General features: G+C 31.4%; 1 protein-coding gene across 1 annotated transcript in view; it reads left to right on the forward strand.

The window, feature by feature from the left end:
• Positions 1-24,390, forward strand: part of LOC142332772 (uncharacterized) — a 50,156-nt gene that overhangs the window by 7,698 nt on the left and 18,068 nt on the right. Inside the window, exons 3-4 of the mRNA XM_075379388.1 lie at positions 2,339-4,131; positions 13,307-13,316. Coding sequence (XP_075235503.1) covers positions 2,339-4,131; positions 13,307-13,316 — 1,803 coding nt within the window. The remainder of the gene's footprint in view (positions 1-2,338; positions 4,132-13,306; positions 13,317-24,390) is intronic.

A 24,390-nucleotide genomic window follows, 5' to 3' on the forward strand; every position in this document is an offset into this window, starting at 1 on the left:
GGTTTTCATTACTGATTGATTAGAATCTTTTTTTCATGTACATTGAATTATAACCGGTAATTATAATAAAATGACTATTCAGTATCGTAATATAAGAATTGCATAATATAAATCTGAAAATTATTGGATTGTATTGAAATGTCGCTACTTTTAAGGAAAACAAAATTTGACTTTTTGAAGCTGTAGAACGCATCAGCTTTCACAAAATATGGGAAACTTCTTAGAGTTTCCTTTCACAGAAATTTTAATTCATATTTAAATGGCTGTTTCAATTAAATTTGTGCTTAAATTGTTGGCAGTCCATAAATATTTTTTAGAAACTGTTGAAACCATTCCCAGTATTGAATTCACTTTCCACAGTCTCTGGACAATAACTTTTGAATCGCTTTATATGGGATGAAACTGAGCTTCTTATAAATTGCCTTGTTGAAGTTGTTTTTTGTGTTGAGCTAGCCTTTGCACAGGTCTGTTGAAACTACTTCATATAGTTGATATGTTTTAGTTTTTTCTTCAAATACTGATGGTCTATCACTTCACTCATATATCTTTATTGATCCAATCTTCCAAAAGTCTTCAATTAGTGTTCTTACACTATATCGATTAGGAACCGGTGTACCTGGAAGTCTAATAAAATACTATTCTTTCACTGTCTGATACTCTCCATGCTTATGAGGATGGATTAAATGAGAAATTTTCACTGTTCTGTGTGCACATGGAAAGACAGCCTCAGTCATTCAAAGACAATGAACAAACAGTGACAACAAAGAATCACTTCTTCTTATGTTAAGACACATCTTGTCTCGACATTGTGATTGGCTCATGGAAGCTAACTGCACGCAATACAGGATTACCAACCTGTGTGAAAGCATTACTCATAGTGCATATAATAAAATTCTTCAGCTTATAATCATGTTTATATAGGTGCGCAGTTACTTTTTGAATGCACTGGTTTATAAACATCCTGTTAGAGCTCATGCTTAGAATGATACATTTTCAGGTTAGATGGTACAATGAATTTACACTGACAAAATGTGATATTGCTAGATATTTTGTCTACAAAGATGCTAATCATATCACCAAAATAGCTGTGAAAGAAATGTCTGTGACTTTGTGTGAGCTATAGACTAAGAAAAATTCTTCATCCTTTAAAAATTTACTATAAAACTTAATCATCAATTCAGTGATTGGTTTGCCCTATTAACCAATTTTAGGGAACTTAGCAGTGAAATTTATAGAATTTATTTATGCTTTCATTACTACAAATTTGGTCGATATTGACTGATGAAGAAAAATAAGTAACTTCATAATCAAGTAATTTTCTCCAAATCATTTCTTATAAAATTTCCATATCAGGTGTTAAATACATGCCAAGTTGCTGCTGTTGTACTATTTTATCACGTTGTTTGGCCAAAACGGTGCAGGAATTTTTTTGCCAAATCCTGACACAATGAACTGCAGCGCTGATGGAAACACAAATCCACAGATGAATCGAAATGATGTTCAGTAGGTAACACCAAATTGTTATTGTTAATGTTGCATGTTAATTAATTTTTTTATGTTTGAAACGATCTAAATCTTATTACTCATAGTAGTGTTCTCTTGAAATCAGAAAAACAGTTAAAACGTTTTTAAATAAGACATCTAAAAGTAAAGTTTTTTATTTTTACCAAACGCTCAGCAATATCATAAGTATACTTTTCTATTCTGTCACGAAATTAAGTTAAAACCTGGAACAAAAATTTGTCAAAAAATAAATAATTTATAAATTATGCCTCAGCAAGTTATAAATTGCATTACATACTTCTGGTATGAATTTGAATATATGTGATTTAGAAACAAAACATTTCTCAAGAAACATGTAGCTCACTCGTGTTGATAAATACTAAACAATTATTTTAAGTTTCATTGCAGCTGACATTGCTTTTCTTATGGCACCCATTTTTTGTGTATCAGAATTGATTAAAAATTTATATATTTTTGATCTTCAGTATATTATTCTTTCATTATTAACTTGGCTAAATTCTTAATTCTTTTTTTTTATAATTTTCTTTTTTTTATTTGTCATTATAAAATTGTCTGTTGTCAGACTAGTTTTAGTTCTATACTATGTAGCACACAGTTTACGGATTATGTTACATTTTGTTAATTATTTTTTAACTGCATTTACTAAAGAAATTTTTATTTTTGCTCCGTACAAACAAACATATTGTGCTTGGTTAAATATGAAGATGAGATATTTATTATTAGAGTATAAGTTGTCAATTTGTAGTTGGAATTGTTAAAATTAACAAAGTTTTGTGATTGATTTTTTAATTAAAAATTATTGTAATTTTTTTAGGATAATGAAAAAACTATTGGTGATGTGGAGGAAAGAAGTACTGAAAGTATTTTACTGACATCAAAATGTGTGGTTTGCAATAAAATAAAAAATAACTGTACATGTGATAATGTTGTTAGTAAAGAATATGATCATTTAAACAGTTTTGCTTTTAAAGAAAAATGCTTGCAAATTACTAATAAAACAGATGAAGAAATGAACATCATAACTTCTCATCATCCTATTCACAGATGTACGTTTTGTCAGGAGTCTTTCACTCGAAGAAGTACCTTAGAGTCACACTTATCTATTCATGTTGTCAAAAAAAACTTAAAACGTAATTTTTGTAAAAAAACTTTTTACAAAAGCAGTAATTTAAAGACACATCTCTCTATTCATACTGGTGAGAAAAAATACACTTGTAATTTTTGTAAAAAAACATTTAATCGAAGCGGTAGTTTAAAAAGACATCTCGCTATTCATACTGGTGAGAAGAAATTTACTTGTGATTTTTGTAAAAAAACATTTACTCACTTCTGTACTTTAAAAACACATCTCGCTATTCATACTGGTGAGAAGAAATTCACTTGTGATTTTTGTAAGAAAACATTTCGTCTAAAATGTAATTTAAAAACACATATCTCTATCCATACTGGTGAGAAGAAATTCACTTGTAATTTTTGTAAAAAAACATTTAATCGAAGCGGTAGTTTAAAAAGACATCTCGCTATTCATACTGGTGAGAAGAAATTTACTTGTGATTTTTGTAAGAAAACATTTAGTCTAAAATGTAATTTACAAACACATATCTCTATCCATACTGGTGAGAAGAAATTCACTTGTAATTTTTGTAAAAAAACATTTAATCAAAGCGGTAGTTTAAAAAGACATCTCGCTATTCATACTGGTGAGAAGAAATTTACTTGTGATTTTTGTAAGATAACATTTCGTCTAAAATGTAATTTACAAACACATCTCGCTATTCATACTGGTGCGAAGAAATTCACTTGTCATTTTTGTAAAAAAACATTTACTCGCCTCAGTACTTTAAAAACACATCTCGCTATTCATACTGGTGAGGAGAAATTCACTTGTCATTTGTGTAAAAAAACATTTACTCGCCTCAGTACTTTAAAAACACATCTCCCTATTCATACCGGTGAGAAGAAATTCACTTGTAATTTTTGTAAAAAAACATTTAATCAAAGCAGTAATTTAAAAACACATCTCACTATTCATACTGGTGAGAAAAAATTCACTTGTAATTTTTGTAAAAAAACATTTAATCACAGCAGTAGTTTAAAAAGACATCTTACTATTCATACTGGTGAGAAAAAATTCACTTGTAATTTTTGTAAGAAAACATTTCGTCTAAAATGTAGTTTAAAAACACATCTCTCTATTCATACTGGTGAGAAGAACTTCACTTGTAATTTTTGTTTAAAAACATTTCGTCTAAAATGTAGTTTAAAAACACATCTCTCTATTCATACTGGTGAGAAAAAATACACTTGTAATTTTTGTAAAAAAACATTTACTCGCTTCAGTACTTTAAAAACACATCTCGCTATTCATACTGGTGAGAAAAAATTCACTTGTAATTTTTGTAAAAAAACATTTAATCACAGCAGTAGTTTAAAAAGACATCTTACTATTCATACTGGTGAGAAAAAATTCACTTGTAATTTTTGTAAGAAAACATTTCGTCTAAAATGTAGTTTAAAAACACATCTCGCTATTCATACTGGTGAGAAAAATGTTGCATGTAATTTTTATCTAAAACGTTTACACGCAAGTCAAATTAAGTTGACAGAGTGATATAAATTTTCTTTATTTGTAGTTTGTTGCTTTTTTTTTTACATTATTGTATATACTATTCAAAACAAATTAATTTATAAACAAGATCATTCAGAATCATTTATCATTTATGTAATGTATGTACAATTCATTAATAAAGTTTTGTAGTAGCTTATATTTTACATGATTAATATTTCCTTTATATCAGGTTGTCTAAAAAGTATTGAGCCTTTGGAGAGGTCAAAATTGAGAATACATGTATTGCTATTGAATAATAACATTTTGAGACCACGTGCACAATTTGTTTCGATTACGTTCTGCCATTTTTCCATCAACACCATATACCCTGAGCTATAAACGTCTGTGGTTTCTGTTCATAAAACACACGGTTTTCACAGGCCTTCTTTAAAACTAATTTAACACCGTTCAGGGAGTTGTTGCATAGATTGAAACAATGATATGCTGATTGTGCTAGGTCTAGGCTATATAATGAATGCATCAAACCTCTCAGTCAAGTTATCTCAGTTGCTGACTGGTCGTTAAAGATGTATGCAGTCTGGCAGTATGCATTTTGGCAGTCTGGCGTGGTGTATGGCATCCTTTCTGTTGACGAATTTAGGTTGTTTCTTTTGAATTGCTCGCACCTAGCTTTGCATGATTGCACCAAACGTGCTAATTGTCGACAGTACATGCCTGAATCTATCATAGTTTGTCAGATCATGTGCCACCCAAACGTCTAGCTTGTTTTGTAGCTAGCTTTCTCCGATGGTTTAACAATGTTTGGTGATGGGTATTAGGTCACTAGCAATGTCATTTAGGTTTGCATGCTTAGACTTAGCCAAAATATCATTCACTTTCTCTGTTTTGGTCATCCACTGCTAGCAGCATCTTGGACATCAGAATTCCCAAAACAAAAACGACTGAACAATCTTTTGGCTGTTGCACAGCCAGTTCAAAAACAAAGATTATTCAGTTGTTGCTAATATTCCAAGTATTCAGTATGTTGATAACACAGATAATTATATTAATATATTTATTAATTGTAGAAAAAATGTATCGATTAAACATTATCCTCTACCATTATTGCAAAATTATGAATATAAAAACATATTTATTTATATATACAATATAAACAATTTATTTATTCGGTGTACTAATATTGGGTTACTGTTTTCATAACTCCTGTATTTTTGTTATAATTAGATTAATCTAATGTCTAGAATGATGTAAAGTTACTTACAACCGCGATAAATTATGTTGATAATTTATTTACTTAAAGTTGTTTTTTATTTTATTATGTTGATAATTTATTACATTATTTTTTTTAAAAAATTCAGATATAATTTTAAATAAAGAAAAAAATTTTAAAAGATTATATAACAAGTTATCATCAGATAATACACTGCCTCCCGTCAAAAATCGGGAGGCGTATTATATAATGGTATATTTTTTGAACAATGTAAAAGAAATTACCGCCAATATATTACAAGTAATAACACGATTAGAAATTACAAATAAGTTATATACAATGTATAATATAAGTGTGAAATACAAATATGTAAATTAAATTATGAGTGTTCATAGAATATTTATGAGTATGTTGACATACATATAAAAGTATAAATAAAATGAAATTACAATTACTTCGGAAACATTTAAATCGACCACTTGAGATTGTTAACATGCTTAAATTATGCAGATCTCAGACCTTTGTCCATGATGACGAATCATAATCGGATGGTTTGAAAGAATTTGTTTGCGGTAGTGGTAGTCATCATTTAAAGCAATGTAGTTCTGTTCTTTGTTTGAATGTTTTGATTGTGGCCTTACATCTTGATTAGGATTATGTTTATTATTACTATCGCTATTATTATCGTTTGAATTTTTATTATTTTGATAATCAGGATTCTGTTGTCCTTGTAAATAAGGTAACGCGTTTAAATATATATTAATGTTAAGATTAGTTTTTGGTACAAGCATTATCTTCGATGAGAATTGACGGTTTTCGGTGGCATCCATAGGTCCTTTGTAAAAGCAAATGGTTCTTTTTTGTTTAGAGGTTATAAAAGAGTCTTCCCTTTTCAGATACCGTTTACGAATATGTTCCGATTTAGAAATATTCTCTTGACAGGGCCTCTTTGTCCAATCCAACGTCACAGAACAGTGTTCTCAAAGTAGGCGCACACATCTGAATGAAAGCGTGTAGGGCACCGTCTTATTGAATTATAGATGAATCGTCATTTAACAAAGCCCTAAAGGATTGTAAAATTTAATTTGTCCGGAATCTCCAATTAAGCCTGACCAGTAACTGTACCTTGAAAGAAACGGTCCGCTCAGTCCTCTTAATGATAGTCGACATCAGACATTGAGTCCTGAAGATTCAAGTCAAGTAGACGGTTCAGTCCCGTATTTCCACATCCATTGTCATCATACGTCGTACGTTACAGATATTTTCATATGTCCAATATCAGTTAACAATGTTTTTTTCTTGTCTCGAATGACAGTCGTGTTTGCACCATCGCTAAACTTTCTCAACTGATTACATTTCATCGCATTTATTAACTATTGGTGACCCAGATATTGGTTTTTTAAAAAGAAAACAAAAAATGAAATCCATCACCTGAAAAATAAATTGTACAGCCTTTTCCAAAATGATTGGCAAGAGTGGGGATTCATATGAAAAAATAAAAAACCGGAGACAAAGTGAGACAAGTACGAACACTGACTGTTAGAATAGAAAAATTGCTCCACTGTATCAATCTTTTTTATGTAGACGGGAAAAATACAAGCCACTGCAACAAATTTTTGAACATTTATCGGAAGACAGTCTTTGATAATTTTTGGAAACTCTAATGGGTATAAAACGAAGTTTCAATATTGCCATCTGCAACCCTTAACTAACTCAAAAAAGAAAATGCAAAAAATATCCTTCAAGACGTTACAAAACATTTACATACTAACTTAACCGTGAAAGAAAACATAATCAAGTTAAGAAGTGTTAGTGAACACTTTCAGTGTGAAGTGAAGGACACAAAACTTGAAAGCAAAGTAGTAATGTAGCAGAAATTCTCATGTTGAAAAGACTCCATGTCAAGGAGGACACAGAATTTAAGAATAAGTAATTATGACATTATAAGCAAAAAAAAAAGAAACCTCTCGAATCTAAAGGAATGCCTTCAAAATACCCAAGTTTCCAGTATACTATAAACAAATATGTACTCGTATAGTCTTAAAGCCTATATGGCAATTTAAAAAAAAATTACAAAAAAAAAGCATACGAACATTAGTAACAAACAAAGCTGATCTCTTTATATTCAAAAATATCTGTGAAGTAATGCACCATTCTATTCCAAAAAAATCCGAATGTTACATTTGTTCTCACACATAGCAGACTCTGCTACAGGCCACCGTATCCGAGCACTGGCATTTCAGAGATATCTGCCTACAGGATCCTACCCCCACAAGGTGAGGTAAGGCCTCACGATATCCTTGATGAACCACTGTGATTGACAAGATGAGAAATCGGATAATCCCAAACTATGCCCAGGGCCTCCCATCAGCTGTTCTGCCCCTTTTTGGCGGTAGACCCGAGCATGACACCGGAATAGTCAGAAGGTGAGATTCTTAATATGTTCTGTTTGATTTGGTGAACGAGATTATCAGGCCGGGAGCCACGCTATCGCGGTTAGGCAATGGACGGATATGATACCGAATGAAAACACCAAAAGACTCAAACAGTCAGAATGTAAAATTTGTAAATCCTTTACAGTTTAGATGGTGTACAGAGATACCATTAAGTGTGGACACCAGAGGACTTCAAGTTTGACGGTGAATTTAGTAGGTAAGAACCCAATACTTTACCAAGAATCTTGAAAAAAAATCAATTTTCGGTCTGTAAGCTGTCTGCATTCCCTGCGTAAACGTAAGTGTTTATTTCATCCATAGTTGATTAAGTCATTCATCTTGCCCTCAGCGTTAGGGAATTGTTCCTTTTCTTTTGTTTCATGTCAATTACAGTTTCCCGACTGAAGAGGCCTGTACTTTCCCTTGTGCTGCATTTTCAGGGATCACAGATGTTTCTAAGGTTACGGTCTGTAATTATTTACAACTGGAAATACGAAAGGCAGACTAAAGAGGTACGAAGGATTAACTACATCCCATGAAATCGAATCAGGCCCAGCCGTGACCGGGACTCGACCGATGCAAGTCGAAGAAAATGGCGAGAGTAAAGAACAGCCTAAGGATGTTAGTTAATTTACAACCAATCGACTTTCCTCTGCCATAGAATTTCGGCTTACTGTTAGGATTCGCTACTCCCTCTGAAGAAGGGAGTACAATGAATGCTTCAATGACTAGCAATCCATTTTCATTTATATCTCGTTAAAAACGGTTCCTTTGCTTGAAATACTTTGGAATGACTTGGTGATTTACTGTACGGCCTTACAAAATTATCTATTTGATGTAATAATATCAACATTCTAATACAAATACTGAACAACTGTAAAATTTTTCAGGAGGTAGAGACTACATAATTTATTTCATTTCGAAACGGATAACATTTTTTTCTAATGAAAATCTAATCGTGATCTGTTCTACATTTACTATGAAACCAACATAGAAATTGTTTTACCGAGTAATAATAATTTAATTAAAAATGTTATACATGTTAATAGATGAAGGCGCCAGAGTGATACGTGTGATAGTAATTGGTAATTAATTTAACCAGCTTATTCATTCAACAATTTTCAATTTATTCAATATTTATTTATTATTCTAAATTCAAGTTCCTGTCATTCTAGATAATTAGAGAAGTGACTTAGAGAAATGTTAATCAATGCTAAAGTAAAGTTTCAACAATCCAGAATAATTTTAAAAACCCACCGGGTTGGTCTAATGGTGAACACGTCTTTCCAAATCAGCTGATTTGGAAGTCGAGAGTTCCAGCGTTCAAGTCCTAGTAAAGCCAGTTATTTTTACACAGATTTGAATACTAGCTCGTGGATACAGGTGTTCTTTGGTGGTTCGGTTTCAATTAACCACACATCTCAGGAATGGTCGAACTGAGAAAGTACAACAGTACACTTCATTTACACTCATACATATCGTCCTCATTCATCCTCTGAAAAATTATCTAAACGGTAGTTGCCGGAGGCTAAACAGGAAAAAGAAAGAATAATTTTAAAATTCAATTAGTTGAGTGTTAGTTTAAAATCAGAGTAAATATAAAGAAGAGTCTTCATTATTACATTTATTATATCGTTAAAAAATAAAAATTAAATATTCTGCAGGGTTTTTATTAGACTTATCAGAAAGGTCTTTATTATTATTTTTTTTTTTTAAGATGAAGAAATAAGGTTCAAAAGTTATTCAATTGTAGGGCGAAGTTATTCCTGAAAATTTAGTTTGTTAAATAGACAATACATGTAATACCTAATTGAAGCTGATGGTCTGTTCGATTAAGATATTAAATTAACTGAAGTATTAACCTCTAGACGTGAATAGTCCTCGTAATGAGGACTATTCATAGCGTTTCCCGCTATGAATTAGTTATACATTTTTTATTGTTATTAGTTTTAAGTTTTTTAGTGATATCTTATCTGTGCTATTAGTTGTAAGATTTAGCTTTGAATTTTTAACATACGTTTAGTTATGTTTGTTAAATTTTTAGTCTTCCCGTTATCCGGGTTAAGGCCCCTTTACACCCTTCTTGGACTTTATTAAATATTTTTATTTTTAGTTTTACGCTTATATTTTTAATTTTATTTTTACAGCTGTGAAGTGTGACATTATACGTCATATGTTGGGCATTAACGGCTTATATTAAAATTAGATCATTTATATGTGCAGTGCTATTAATAAATGATATTAGTGATATGACAGAAGAGGGTTGGTCTAAAATTACAACTTCAGCAATAGTCTTGTGCTACTTTTTACAATTAAGACTCTTAAAAAACTGCTATGCCAAAAATAATTCCGGTTGTTACAATTAAAAGTACGAGGTAAATATACATTTTTTATGGTAAACATAATTTACCTTACTGCTAAACATGGCGAAGTAAAAACGTAGGCCATGTTTATGAGAAAAGTAGAGATGGATTTTTGTTGTGAAATGCAAGATTTAAAAAAAATTTTTTTTTTTTGTTTGTCTTCAGTCATTTGACTGGTTTGATGCAGCTCTCCAAGATTCCCTATCTAGTGCTAGTCGTTTTTTTTTTTAATTTTCTGATGACCCCTTCCTTAGTAGTCCCCACCCGGAGATCCGAACGGGGGCTAGTTTACCTCCGGAATATTTTACCAAGGAAGGCGCCTCCATCATTGCTATATGAAAATGCAGAGCCACATTTTCTTGGAAAAAAAGCAGCTGTAGTTTTCCATTGCTTTCAGCTGCGCAGTACTCGGAGGACTGAGTGATGTTGATATGGCCGTTTAAGTCATTGTGACTCACGTCCCTAACAACTACTGAAAGAGCTGCTGCCCTCTTTCAGGAATCATTCCTTAGTCTGTCTCTCAACAGATACCTCTCCGATATGGTTGCACCTTCGGTCCAGCTACTCTGTATCCCTGAGCATTCAAGCCCCCTCACCAACGGCAAGGTCTCATGATTCATAGAGGAGGCTTTAAAAATATCATTTTTATTTTTAAATGCAAATAACCATATAGCGACCGGGATGCTTGTTTAATTTAGTAATAGGCTGACGCCCATTAAAAATTACTGAAGAACGATAATAAATTTTACGCAATGAAAAAAATCCAAGCCTGACTGGGATTCAAAACCAGAACCTTCCAAATGAATTTCAGACGCTCCGCCACTGTTATAACAACAGTACTAATTATAATTTCAGTTCCGGTAATTCAATAAAGTTGGAAGCATAAACTATCCTTAATAACACATTACAAATTAATCGCGTTAAAATAAATTACATATTTTAAAAATTGTTCCAATAATTTTTAAGTTTAGTATTTTAATTTATTCATATAATATACATTTGAAAATATTCAAGCAGTTTTATTTTACGTCTCGTTTGAGTTTCAAAATTATCTTCAATATCTGCTGGAAAAAAAGGATGGATATTGTTTAGCACGTAGATACAATTTTTGCAGAAGAGAAATTAACTAAAATCGTTATGAAAATCGGTGCAGCAGTTCTGTAGTTACAGAGAATATAAAAATATTAAATGGAGACACCCCCCACACATGTTACTAAAATTTTTCCTGTCGCACTCGAATAAAATATAAAAATTTTTTTTAGTAAATAAATTTTTTTGAAAAGCTTTAAATTTAAAAAAAAACTTTACTACAACTAAATCTTGGCACCAATTTCAAAAAATCCCAACAGAATTAGATAACTTACCCGGAAAAGCCAGTAAAACACAGGTGCAGAGAGTTTTACTCTCAAAGGACTTAGTATTTTGGAGAAAAATAGAAAAATTTGTTCCAAAACTCTTACCGGCCTGATTTACTTTATTAAACAACGAATAATTATATTATTTCTGTAAGTGTGATAAGTATTATTCGTTGTTTAATAAACGAAATTAGGCTGGGAAGAGTTTTGTAACAAATTTTAATTTGTTACAAAACTTATTATACGGAATGCTTAAACATTGTTTATTATCCAATATTGTATGTTATTCGTGTATTTTTTTTAAACAAAATCTAAATTAATTACAGATTTTGATAATAGAAATGTAGTGACTTACCTTTTTTGATATAAGTTTCATTTTGTTTAAAACAATTTTATTTATATTACGGAAATCTTTGTTTTCTGAGGGGTAGAAGTGATATCTGCAGGACTCTCACCGTACGGTTTACAATTTCATTGTAATTTTTTTGGATAAAATAATTAAGACATTGCCTGCTGCACGCAACTCGTTGGTTCTTTACATGACTGTTCAGTACATCCCTTGAGGATCCACGGTGGTTGTTTTTATATAATAGTGTCTGTACGTAATATGTCTCTTTACATAACAGTATAGTATATGCATACTTACAATACTTATTTTATGAATAACCAATCATATGACCTCAGAAATAGTAGTAGATGAGCTTTCCAAAACGAGAGAATTGGTCAGCGACATGCTGACTAAATCTTTAGTAAATTCATCAAAGTTCTTCCTGAAATCTTGTTCTAAATATTATGTCTTCAAAAAACGTTTGAAATTGTGGCTTGGAAATAGAGAATTTTATTCTCAACTCGTACTGTAAACAAAAATATTTGCGAAGTTAATCGATTACTTCCTACCATTTATTTTCTCTTTCTTTTGCTTGGTTTCTTATATTGTCTTAAACGTATTTACTTAGGTGATTTGTAGTGTTAAATTGCTTTATTAATTGAATATATTATATGCTTTATACGTAATATACTTTATAACACACGTTCTTTATACATCATATTACTTATACATTTTTTTTTTACTTAATACATTATATACTTTGTACATTATATAATTTTTATACGTGATCATGATTATTCATTCCTTAGTTATAAAATGATAGCTGCTATTTGATTCATGTTTTAATAATATATTTGTCTTATCGTTTAGATAAATTCACTTTGACTATTTCTAAAATTTTTAATTAAAAAATCTAATTGTATACAGGAAATAGTCCACACACAACTTTTCACTCAGGTCGGCATTGCAGCTTTTCATATTCTTGTTTACACTTTATTATTAGTATTTCAGGTTAATTAATTAAATTGTACCAATAATTTGTTTTTGTTTATGTTAACTTAATCTATAAATAGAAATTTTTAAAAAATTGTAATTAAAATACATATATATATATATTTATATAACTGAGAAGTTATGTAGAAGTACACAAACATTAAAATCATTCCGCACAAACGTACCGCAGAATTTAAGTACCATACAGGTATATAACTCTCCTGTGAAATTATGTGTAATGATATCGTACATCCCGAGCAAGAGAGTCACAAGTCAAAAACTACTAATTTTACAGGACGTAAAAATAAGATTTTGTGTAACTACTAAATCGAAAATTAGGTATTTATTTTTGGGCAAAAAGTTTATTTGCTGTGTTTGTGTATTTTCTAATCTATGTAACGAGTTAAAGAAATCGCATATAAACGATCTAAATTTAAATAAAAGAGAAGTTAAATCAACCCCTTTCTGACTTATTACACTCTTCTACGAAATTTACTGCAGGTCATTTGTGTTGTGTTTTTTGTTTTAGTCAGCGTACTGTATTAGAGTTTATTAATCGACAAAATAGATATTTAAATTTTAAATCTTTTAATTAAGTTATAAAAATACAAAAGTAAAAAATCTAAGTTTCTTCTGTTACAATTAATTTTAATATAAATAAAATTTACACCTCTTACAATACTAGTAGGAGTGTATGCACAAATCAATTTTCTAAATTATTGTAACCATTAAACTATACTCGGTCTTTAACATTTGTTACAATTACTAAATTGTTGTGAATTTAATATTATTTTTACTATTTCTAAAATTCTATTCATTACAAAATAAGCAAAACTTTATAATAAAAAATGTAAAATAAGCCAAAAAAATGTATAATAAACTTTTAAGAATACTATTATAATCTGTAATATAGCCATATAAAGTACGGTACGCAAAACTACGAGTATATTATAAAAAATGTAAAATAAGCAAAAAACATATACAGTAGGCTGCCTCTTGCTGCTTGGACACCTCGTGACCGGTCACTTGTCCGAATTAAAAAAATCCGAACCAGCCGAAGTCGTGGAACAAAAGCCCGATTATGTGGATAAATGGAAGGCTGTTTTTATAAATGGGCAATAAGCAACATTATAAGACATTTTCGCTGTACAAAAGGAAAACTAGACTAGGACTATATTTAGTACTTTCCGAAACCCTGGTGTTTTTGTTGTCATTTGCCAGATAGAATGTAGCTTTCTCTTTTTTGGCTCGTACAGCGCTTGAGAAACAGGTTGTGATTTGCCTGCTTGTCTCTCGTTACCAATCATTACGGGGACGGCTTATGTCAACGAGTGCATGACGCATACACAGCTGGCCATCCGAAGTCCGAACGAGAGGGCGCCTACTATAATAAATTTTTAAAAATACTACTATAAAATCCACTATAATAATGTTGAATGTAGCCATTTTGTAATAAATATTTTAAATCGTTAACTTTATTATCATCGAGAGGTAATTTCGTTTTGTAACCGCTTTTTAGATTTGGTAATATAATCACATTATTTTCACATTTTCGTGATGTGGTTTTCCTCAAAATAATTGACTTAAACTCATCATTTGAAAACGAACATTTGTAATAAACTTTTTACACTCGTATTTCATTTATTGATACTTTTTCATCGTTACTGTTGTTAAAACTAATTCCAAAATCCTTGTAGCACAACTAAGTCACATCATAAGGTAATCCCTTTTTCTTCGCCGTTCGAATTAACGTAATAAATTGGTCAGGCACGTAAGTAGGACTCTTCGATGCTCGAGACTCATAATCGCATTAAATGATTTGAATCCGTGTGAAGCACTTCATCATCAATCTCCAAGGTAGAAAGTAATGAAGTGTTTCTCTTTAGGCACCTGTAAGTTTCTTGCTTACCCCCTGAAAACAGCTGTGTTTCGAAAAATGTCCTTAAACATTCCAGTATTTAAATATTTAATTTTTATGAGGAAAATAGGGAGTTCGGGGATAAGATGAACTAAAATTATTTAACATTACATTCCTAAATTAATAAATAAATCTTTTATTCTGACAGTTCCATAATACAACAGGTTTCATGTGTTACTCCATAAATACAAAAGGAACCGAATGAGCATCTGTCTGGGTCGCTCAATGAAAAATGTGATAAAATCATGATCAGAACCGCATCATAAAATGCAAATTAATTTCAAAATAAAAATGTATGTACTTACAGTCAACATTAATTTTGTTAAATATAAACTAATGAAATAATGTTAAATTAAATAGGTGGGATACTAATTATATAAAATAATAATAAAATTACAATTAAAATTATTTGAACACATATATATGCACACGTTGTACCGAGATGAGAAAATTTACGGTCTTTTTAAAAATGTTTAATTAACCGTGCTTAGAAATTAATCGAAAGAGTAATATTGTTCCTGTAAAAGAAAATCTTTTAATTGTTTTAAATAAATCGGTGGTAAGATGTTTTAAATGGTTAGGTCATTTTTTTTTACACATTGCAATAGAAGGATAACAAAGCATTTTATCGTAATCTTATATGTAGTCCTGAGTTATATGAAAACATGTTTGTTGCCCGGTTTAACAGAGGTGGCTGAATAAAAGACTTATTAATGTATATGTAAACACATGAATAAACAAGTTAACACTTTTAGTATACTGTTGGGTATCCGCGCCTCGATCAGAATACTGAGATATTGACAATTGAAAATGTTTATATAATTACAATTTACTGGTTTAAAAACATAAGTAAAACAAGACAAATCAGTAATAATAATAGTAGTAGTAATAAGTGACAGAAATAAACAACACACAATAATAAAAATAAATATCAATAATAAACAAATTATAATCGTAGTAATCACAACAGTAATAACAATAATAAGCAGTGATTACATACAAAACGGAATTTAAAGTAATAGTCAGGATTTATTTATTACTTCTGATGTCACCTTTATTGCGTGGAACCCAGATAATAACTCCTCTATTGTAGCACTCTCTCGCAGAACTCGCATCCCGCAGACAGACATTATAACCTCTTCAACTGATCTTCCCCAAAGTATTTATAATCCTCTCCTCTTTACCTGCCGGATCGGACCCACCTAGATGCGTGAGAATAATCGCCCGAGTCTTTTCGTTCCCACGCATTCCTAACCTGGGTCCGGTAACAATTCACACGGAACATCCGTTTAGGTGTATCGATGGGCAGTATTACAAAAGACGATTGTTAAACGGACTGTTGTTACCTTTAGTAAAAGGGTTTCTTTTACCTCCTTTTAGGATTCCTCCCATTATTATATTTTCTACTACTTTCTTCTTAATTGGAAGTAATCCGTTGTTCATTTCCGTTATACCGGTCTTGTTACAATACTAAATATTAGTCTACAATATTCACATTCATTGGCACCAAACAATGCACTGAGAGCCCTTTCTTATATCTTGAAAATGTCTGAAGCAAGCCGCAATGTATTTTGAAAAATATATTTTCGGATATTGTAATTTATGATAATCAATTTAAGAAGAGTAACTTTATTAATCTGCTTAATTTCAGGTGTAAGAGAGGCTAACTGTATGACACTGTTAGTTTTTTAACTATCGGCTTTGAAAATTAGCAGCTATTTCAGAAAAATCATTAAAACTAAGTAACGTATGCTTGTAAAAATGTATATAACAATCAGGAAAAATCATTATTACATTGCAGTAAGTGGACAAATGTAAATAAATATCCTAATATTGAGATATAGACAGCAGTTTGTAAAAGTTGTAATGTGTTTGTATTGCGTGACTCATTACATTTCTATCCTTTATATAAAGTTTCGTAAGAATGCTTTTATTTTAAATTAAGTTTTACTTATTAAGATTATAAATATTTTTTTCCTATAAAGAAAACGCATTTTAATTATTTTGCTCAATTGTAGTTGCTCATCATTCAGATAGAACGTACATCTGTTGTGGTACATATACCTTTGTACCTACTATAATTTAATCTTGTCACATATGGATTTTTAATTGCGGAGAGCATTGGACCAATACAAATCAATTATTTTAAACGAATGTTATTTCTCTAAATCGAGCTGTATATTGTAGAATCACTCAGAATATATTAACCTGTTCAGCGGTAAGGTAAATCAATTAAAGATCCTTTAGACAGCTAATAACTATTATCTATTTCACATTTTAATCCGCAATAGATTAATAATTTAATGAGTAATATTTCTGAAGGAGAAATCTATTAAAATTACTTGAAAATATTAAAAATGATGAGGACAAATTTACGACAGCTTTATCATATTTAAATAGTTTGAAAATAAGCAATATTTATTTATAGTTTGCAGAAAAGTGATGAATAAATAAATGAGGGTTGGAGATTGAGATTTAGAACAGGTGGTTTAAATAGTTTTCTCATTTATGTAATTGATTTTGAGCTGAATGTTAAGTCCCGATAAAATATGACATCATCATTTCTATAAAGCGATGGATTTCATGTTTTAAATCTACTTAAAATATTGTTAAGTAAATAATAGAATTAAATAAAACTTAATTGTGCGTGTATCTTTAAAAAATAAATAAAATGAACTATCTGTGACTGAATACTTACTCTACAAATCCGTATTTGTTTTCAATTGATATACACCTGTGATAGAAAATGAATATTTAATTAATTAATACTAATCAACAGTAATCTAACAAAAAGTGATCTTAAATATTTTTTTTTTTTGTCTTCAGTCATTTGACTGATTTGATGCAGCTCTCCAAGATTTCCTATCTAGTGCTAGTCGTTTCATTTCAGTATACCCCCTACATCCTACATCCCCAACAATTTGTTTTACATATTCCAAACGTGGCCTGCCTACACAATTTTTTCCTTCTACCTGTCCTTCCAATATTAAAGCGACTATTCCAGGATGCCTTAGTATGTGGCCTATAAGTCTGTCTCTTCTTTTAACTATATTTTTCCAAATGCTTCTTTCTTCATCTATTTGCCGCAATACCTCTTCATTTGTCACTTTATCCACCCATCTGATTTTTATAGGGACCGGAAACCGGTCCCCGCCGTTAAGCAAACGCAGTTCCCATAGACATGCCGTCGCCACAGACTAACACCCCCTAGCTTGACCCTTCTACTAGGGCTTCTCCCAACGGGGTCCCCACGGTATCGACAGAGACCATAGACATCCCTCTTCTAGTATGCCCATGATCCCCTCCCCCATAGGGCTACCCCTCACATCCTATCCTATAATGGGCGACATGTCCTCATTACCCCTCGCGACCCATCTTGTTACCTCGAATGCCCCTAGTGCTTCATCGAGTAGCGCCGACCCACCTTCCTCTTACATGTCAGGTGGACCTTCACCCTCTCCACAAGAGGGCTGCCTCCCTGGCCCTAGACATCGCCACACTTCGTCCCCATGCCGTCCCCACTGCTTTTTTAAAAATTTTTAATTGTTTTTTTTATTTAAGATTTTATATTTTTATTAGATTTGTCTCTTCTTCCCTTGTTTTTGCGCAGTGGACCCGGGTTTCTTCCCTCCTGGGTGCGACTTGTAACTCCCCATTACAAGTCAATGTCGATTGGGTGGAAGCAACTCGCTTATATCTACCTTAATTCTAATCACACTAATTAGTGCAGCTCGCAGGCCGCCTAACTTAACCTACACACTAATTTAATCTAATCTATGCTTGTTCATTGGTCAGGATGGTCTCCTGACCAGCACAAGTCCTTTCCTTAAAACCTATTAGAGCTTGCAGGCTCATTACCTAATTATAATGTCTAACCATGCCTGTTTAGTGTGGATGATACGGTCTTCTATCCTTCACACCCAGCACACGTTCATCATAGCACTCTTACAACTAAGCCACAGCACCCAGGCTGCCTATAATTATCTGCTTACCTATTGAGTGGTAGTGAAAGGCATCTTTTCACTACCACTCAGCATAAGTCCTCCACTCCAAACCTAATAATGACACACAGGTCATTAAGGAAGTGCTTACCAATTGAGAACTGCTGAGGATACCCCACAATTCCCAGCACAAATCCTTCCTACCCACTCAAAGCACTCCATTTAACTTTCACACCCGGAATATCCATCGGGATGAACAGGTACCCCCTTCTGCTCAGCCCAGCGTACATCCATTAGTGCCTATATCTATCCCTATGACTAAATGAAGTACGCAGGCTTCCTAATTCTATACTTAAGATATTCGTGGGGAGACCCAGGTACCCGTCCCTATGCCTCCCAGCGCATGTCCTTTGTCCTAATACTAGACTTTAATCTAATATTTCTTTTGCCTACCCTATCTAAGGGTCATGCTCTAAAGCGACCCTGTGCAAACATGCTTAGCCTAACAATTAACTAATTTGGGAAACTGGGCTGCCTGCCCATCAGGCCATGCAGGTCCAGCCCCACAGCCAGACTAGCACGACGCTCAGCAAAGAGTCTACTTCGCTAAAACTTTATGTTTCAAACCGGCAGTCACCCATACTCATCATCCGCAAAGGTGGACACAGAAAAAATAAAACAAAACAGAAGTAAAACAAAACAAGCTTAATCTAAATATAAAACTTCCGCACCTCATATCTAAGGTGCCTAAAGACCCTGGTTAAGTAGGCGAAGCATGTTCACCCATATTAATCTACTCACATATCATGTCGTTACACAATGAGACCCCGGCTTCCACCCTTGCACCCTTCATTTTCTTCCGGAAACCACAATTGGAAATACCATTGGGCCCCAGGACCGTCCTACCCAGATTCCTACCCGATGGCACCCCTCAAGCAACACAAAGACATATATTAAAATGATTCTTAAACCTAGCATACTTCCAGCCTGAGCCTGGCGTCACGCAGATGTCCCTCACCTTCCTTTGTTCACAGGATTGTGCATACCAGCTTCTCCACCTGGCTCTACTGCCTCTTTCCCGCCAGCATGTATGGTACCGTGTTGTCAGGGGTGAGCCATGTCAGGCCCTCAAAACCTTTTGAGGTATGCCTCAAAATCACTGTGCCCAGACAAGAACTGTGTCAGGTAGGGTATTACCTCACACAAATGAAGTAAGAAATAAAGTAACTTGATAGTTTTTTTGGTTGTTAAGTTTTACTGACAAAGAGATTTGAAAAAAAAATTTGTTTGGTGGTGCCTTTTTGGCGTATTATATATAATATATATTATGAAGTGCAATATTATAATATTTTTTAAAGTAACTGACTTTTAAACCAGTTTTAAAAATAACTTTTAGATAAACTACTGCATTTGTCATACTAATAAATAATATAAAAATAAATTTACAGTAGTTATTCTGTTTAATGCCTAAAATAATATTCTTACAAAAAAAAATCAAAAAGGAGAATATTTAAAAACATATTTATTAACTAATTTAAAAGATTTCATGAAAAAAATTGTGGGGATTACAAAATCAGTGTTCTGGCACTTCATTTTTTAGCATTATTTTGGTGGAGGAGATTGTCGTGTAATGTAAAATCTTAAACTTTTGAAATAGCAAATCATTTCTTAATTTGTAGAGAATTAATATATACCAGTGAAGCTGTTAAATATGTGCCATGCTCTGTTAAAACAAGATTGAACTTGCAAGAAAAAAGATTGATAATATTGAAATAACCCAAGAAAACCGTATTCATAATAAAGTAGAAATAACAATCATATATGACTTCTAAAAAGAAAATGATGAAAAATATCTGATGAAAGTTAAGGGGCTCTTGGCTTAAGTAAAATGAAGTATTTACCTTCATTAAGCATATACTAATGAGAAAAAAAGAAAGGCTAAGTAGTAAAAATATTTACTATTAACTTGAATACAAACCAATAAAACAGTAAAAACATTACTGAATATAATTTGTGAATGTTTTAAAATTATACCTTTAATTTTTTATATTTTTTCATTTATTTTGTATAAAACAGTATTGATGAAAAAAGAAACAATTTTTTTAGTGTTTAGTTTAAAATTTTAACTTTCCATATTTGTATAATGCTACCTCATTTTAAAAATGTGTACCAAAAAATTCAAGTCTGAAGTCAGACAAATGGAAAATTCTTATTTATTTTTAACCATAAAAATTAGAATTATTTTTAAATACTTGCTTGTAGTAAATCCAACGTAAAGAATCTTATCGGGCAATTCAATTATTTGGTGTATTACATTTAATAAGACCTTAAAAAAAGAACTGTAATAAAAAAGAATTCTCAATTTGAGCACTGTTTTTTCTTTGGTTTTTTGTTCAAAAATAATAATTCACATAAATATAATCCAATCTTACTTTTCTATTTTGTAAAAGTTTTTTTGATGGCTTTGTAAATTAACAGTAAGATCTTTTACTGAAAAAAGTTTTTTGATTTGAAGATTGTATTTTGTGTACTGTATTATTTTAGTGAGTGAGGGAGTGATGAATTCACATATTTTTGTTCAAAAAAATTTGTGGCAACTTCATATTTTAATCTTCAAATCAGTCCTGGTCTATGTATAATTTGGCATCTATTTTATAAACCAGCTTTTAATTGGCAAATGAAGTTTAATTTCATTTCAACCGATCCAGATTAACCACATAAATTTATATTCTGAACAACAAACCAAACTTTTCCTTTTTTTATGGTTGAAAACATTCAACAATATCCAACGGGATAAACTAGATTGAAATCATAGAAATCTAAAAAAGACTTGTACCTAAATCCGAAAGTGGCTAAAATATAGGAGATCGAAATGATTTGTTTGACTTAGAAAGAGAAGTAAGGAAAGAAAGCTGCTGCTTCTCGCTGATTTTGTTGAGGATTTGATAAAGAGAATAGAAATCACTCTGGGAGGAAAGATACTAAACTTTATAAGATGACTTTTTTATAGAAATGGGACCACATGTTATTAAAAATTTAAATTGGTATGGAATTGAAATAAATGTTTGGAAAAACTAAAGTAATGACGACAGGAAAGAATTAATTAGTTAATGAATGTCTGCACAAAAGAAGCAAGAATTGAACTAGTAAAACTTCAGTCTCCTAGGTATGACTAACAGAAGATTGGAAAGTGAAAACAAAATAATGGCAATTGAATGATTTAACAGAAAGAAATTGTTATTTATAAGACGCAGTTAAAGAAGCATCTTGTAAATTGTTAATTGGAATATACTTCTATATGGGTGTGAAACATCCACATATTAAGAAAGGCATGGGCACAGAAGCTACCGAATAAGATTAAATGAACTAAGTTATAGAGTGATAGGAGGTAATGTGAATAAGACATTGAATGCAAATTAGGTTTACAAGTTGACATAAATTGTATTTATTTGCTATATGGTCTTTGCAGTTAGTGGTTACTATTTTTTCATTATTGGATACACTATTCAAAACTAAATTAGCCCATTAATGCCTGGGATTGCTTTAGGACTCATAAATTGTTTGATCTTTATAGCCAGCAAAGGATGTCTTCAGCAGTAGTTCTGAAACATAAACCACAATTATCCGTTACAGCACAGTGTATGATATATCATACATAAATTAAAAAAAAATAGAAAAGAAACAAAAACTGATAATGATAAGCGTATTGTTATGTTAATATATTTAAACATATATTTTTAGCAAAATAATCATGTAAGTCTCTTAGTTGAATACATATAAAAAATAAAAATTTTAGTTATTTAGACATACTTCCTTTCCATGGTAACTTCTCAAGATACACAAGTACATAGAACAACAACAAAGCTGTGAAGAAACTAAAAAAAGGTCTACCAACACAATAACCAATATTATCGTGAACCAAAAAGCAAATTGCAAAAAATATAAAACGTAAAAAATTTTATTTAGCTGAAATTTATTCCTTGTTTGCATTGCGCATGATATGTCATATAATAGGCATTAACGGGTTAGATTAAAATTGGATCATTTATAGATTTATATGTACAGTGCTATTAATAAATGATAATGATGACAGAACAGGGTTGTTCAAAAACTACAATTTCAGCAATAGCCTTGTGCTACTTTTAACAATTAAAACTCTTAAAAAAAGATTATGTCAAAAAAATTACTTGTTACAATTAAAAGTATGAGGTAAATATACATTTTTTATGGTAAACATAATTTACCTTACTGCTAAACATAGTGAAGGAAAAATGTAGGCCATGTTTATTAGAAAAGTAGAGATAGATGTTTGTTGTGAAATGCAAGATTTAAAAAAATACCATTTGTATTTTTAATTACAACCTTATATTCAAAAGAAATGCTTTTTTCACTAAGAATACATCATTTAAAACTGTTATTCACAATAGGAGACAAATATTCCAATAAGACATTGAGTGTGGCAAGACAGCCATACTCAATTGCTGTTGCAGTGGAGTATTACAGGAAAGCATGGAACAAAGCTGGACATGATCTGTCTCTACTATATACAAATAGCTATTTGTCTAGTAAAAGAAGGAAGCTGGAGAATGGAGCAATATACTATTGTTAAATAACAATAAACACTAATGAAGATAAATTGTTAAAAATTTGTATACACATTTTTCTTATGATGCAAGTGTGGACTAAGAAAGGAATTTTGAAATTCAGATTTTAGAGTTAAACTGGAGCAACAGTAATATATATATATATATATTTTTTAATTCTTACTAATAGGTAACACCTTAATTTTTGGTATGTAAAAATCTTCATGTGAATATCTAAAGTGACAAATGTGTAGAGTATGGTGGGTCAAAAAATACGCCACTACAATTTCAAAAAATCCTCACAAATTAGATAACTTACCCGGAAAAGGGAGTAAAATTCTGGCTACAGAGAGTTTTACTCTCAAAAGACTTACTATTTAGGAGAAAATTACGCAGAAAATTTAAGTAAGTTTCTTTCCCAGTTATCAGTGAAAGTAATTCACATTATGTATTAAAAGCAAAAAGTTAATATAGAAAAACAAATAAATACATTTAAAAAAATCTCTTTAGCGAAATAATCAGGTGAGAGTTTAATTTTGATTTGATTTTGTACGACTTTATTTACAGACACAGGAATTGCTTCCCAAACCATTTCAATTTCATTGTGTAGTTCCACTAGTGACTGGCTTTTTACTGTACACTACATTCTTGACTGTCCCCCACAAGTAATATACTTGGGGGGTTACGGGATTACCAGACCCGAAGATGAGCTACTGCGATTAGGTAAGGCACAGATGTGACATCGAATGAAAACACCGGAAGCTCTCTGTTGTACTTGGTGTACAGGGATACAATCAAGTGAGGACACCGGAGAATTTCGGAAGCTCACCGGAAGCTCTGACAGTCAGAACTTAAGATTTTTAAATCCTATATGTTGTACTTGGTGTACAGGGATACAGATTCCAACATTGTGACGAATTGTAAATAAACCTGAAATCAATAATTAAATAATTGTGGAGTCCCAAAAGTCTTGCAGGTATCATTTCTTCCCCTCAAAAACAAAAATTTCTGTATTATAAATAAAACAGTTTTTAACAAATGATATTGATATCAAAAAGAGTAAGACATTACATTTCTATTATCAAAATCATTTATTTATTTAGAATTTTGTTTAAAAAAATACATTTTAAATATATGTAATAGACAATAGATATACAATAATAGATAATAA

The sequence above is a fragment of the Lycorma delicatula genome, chromosome 12 (assembly GCF_047948215.1).
Source record: "Lycorma delicatula isolate Av1 chromosome 12, ASM4794821v1, whole genome shotgun sequence".
In the NCBI taxonomy this organism is placed as follows: domain Eukaryota; kingdom Metazoa; phylum Arthropoda; class Insecta; order Hemiptera; family Fulgoridae; genus Lycorma; species Lycorma delicatula.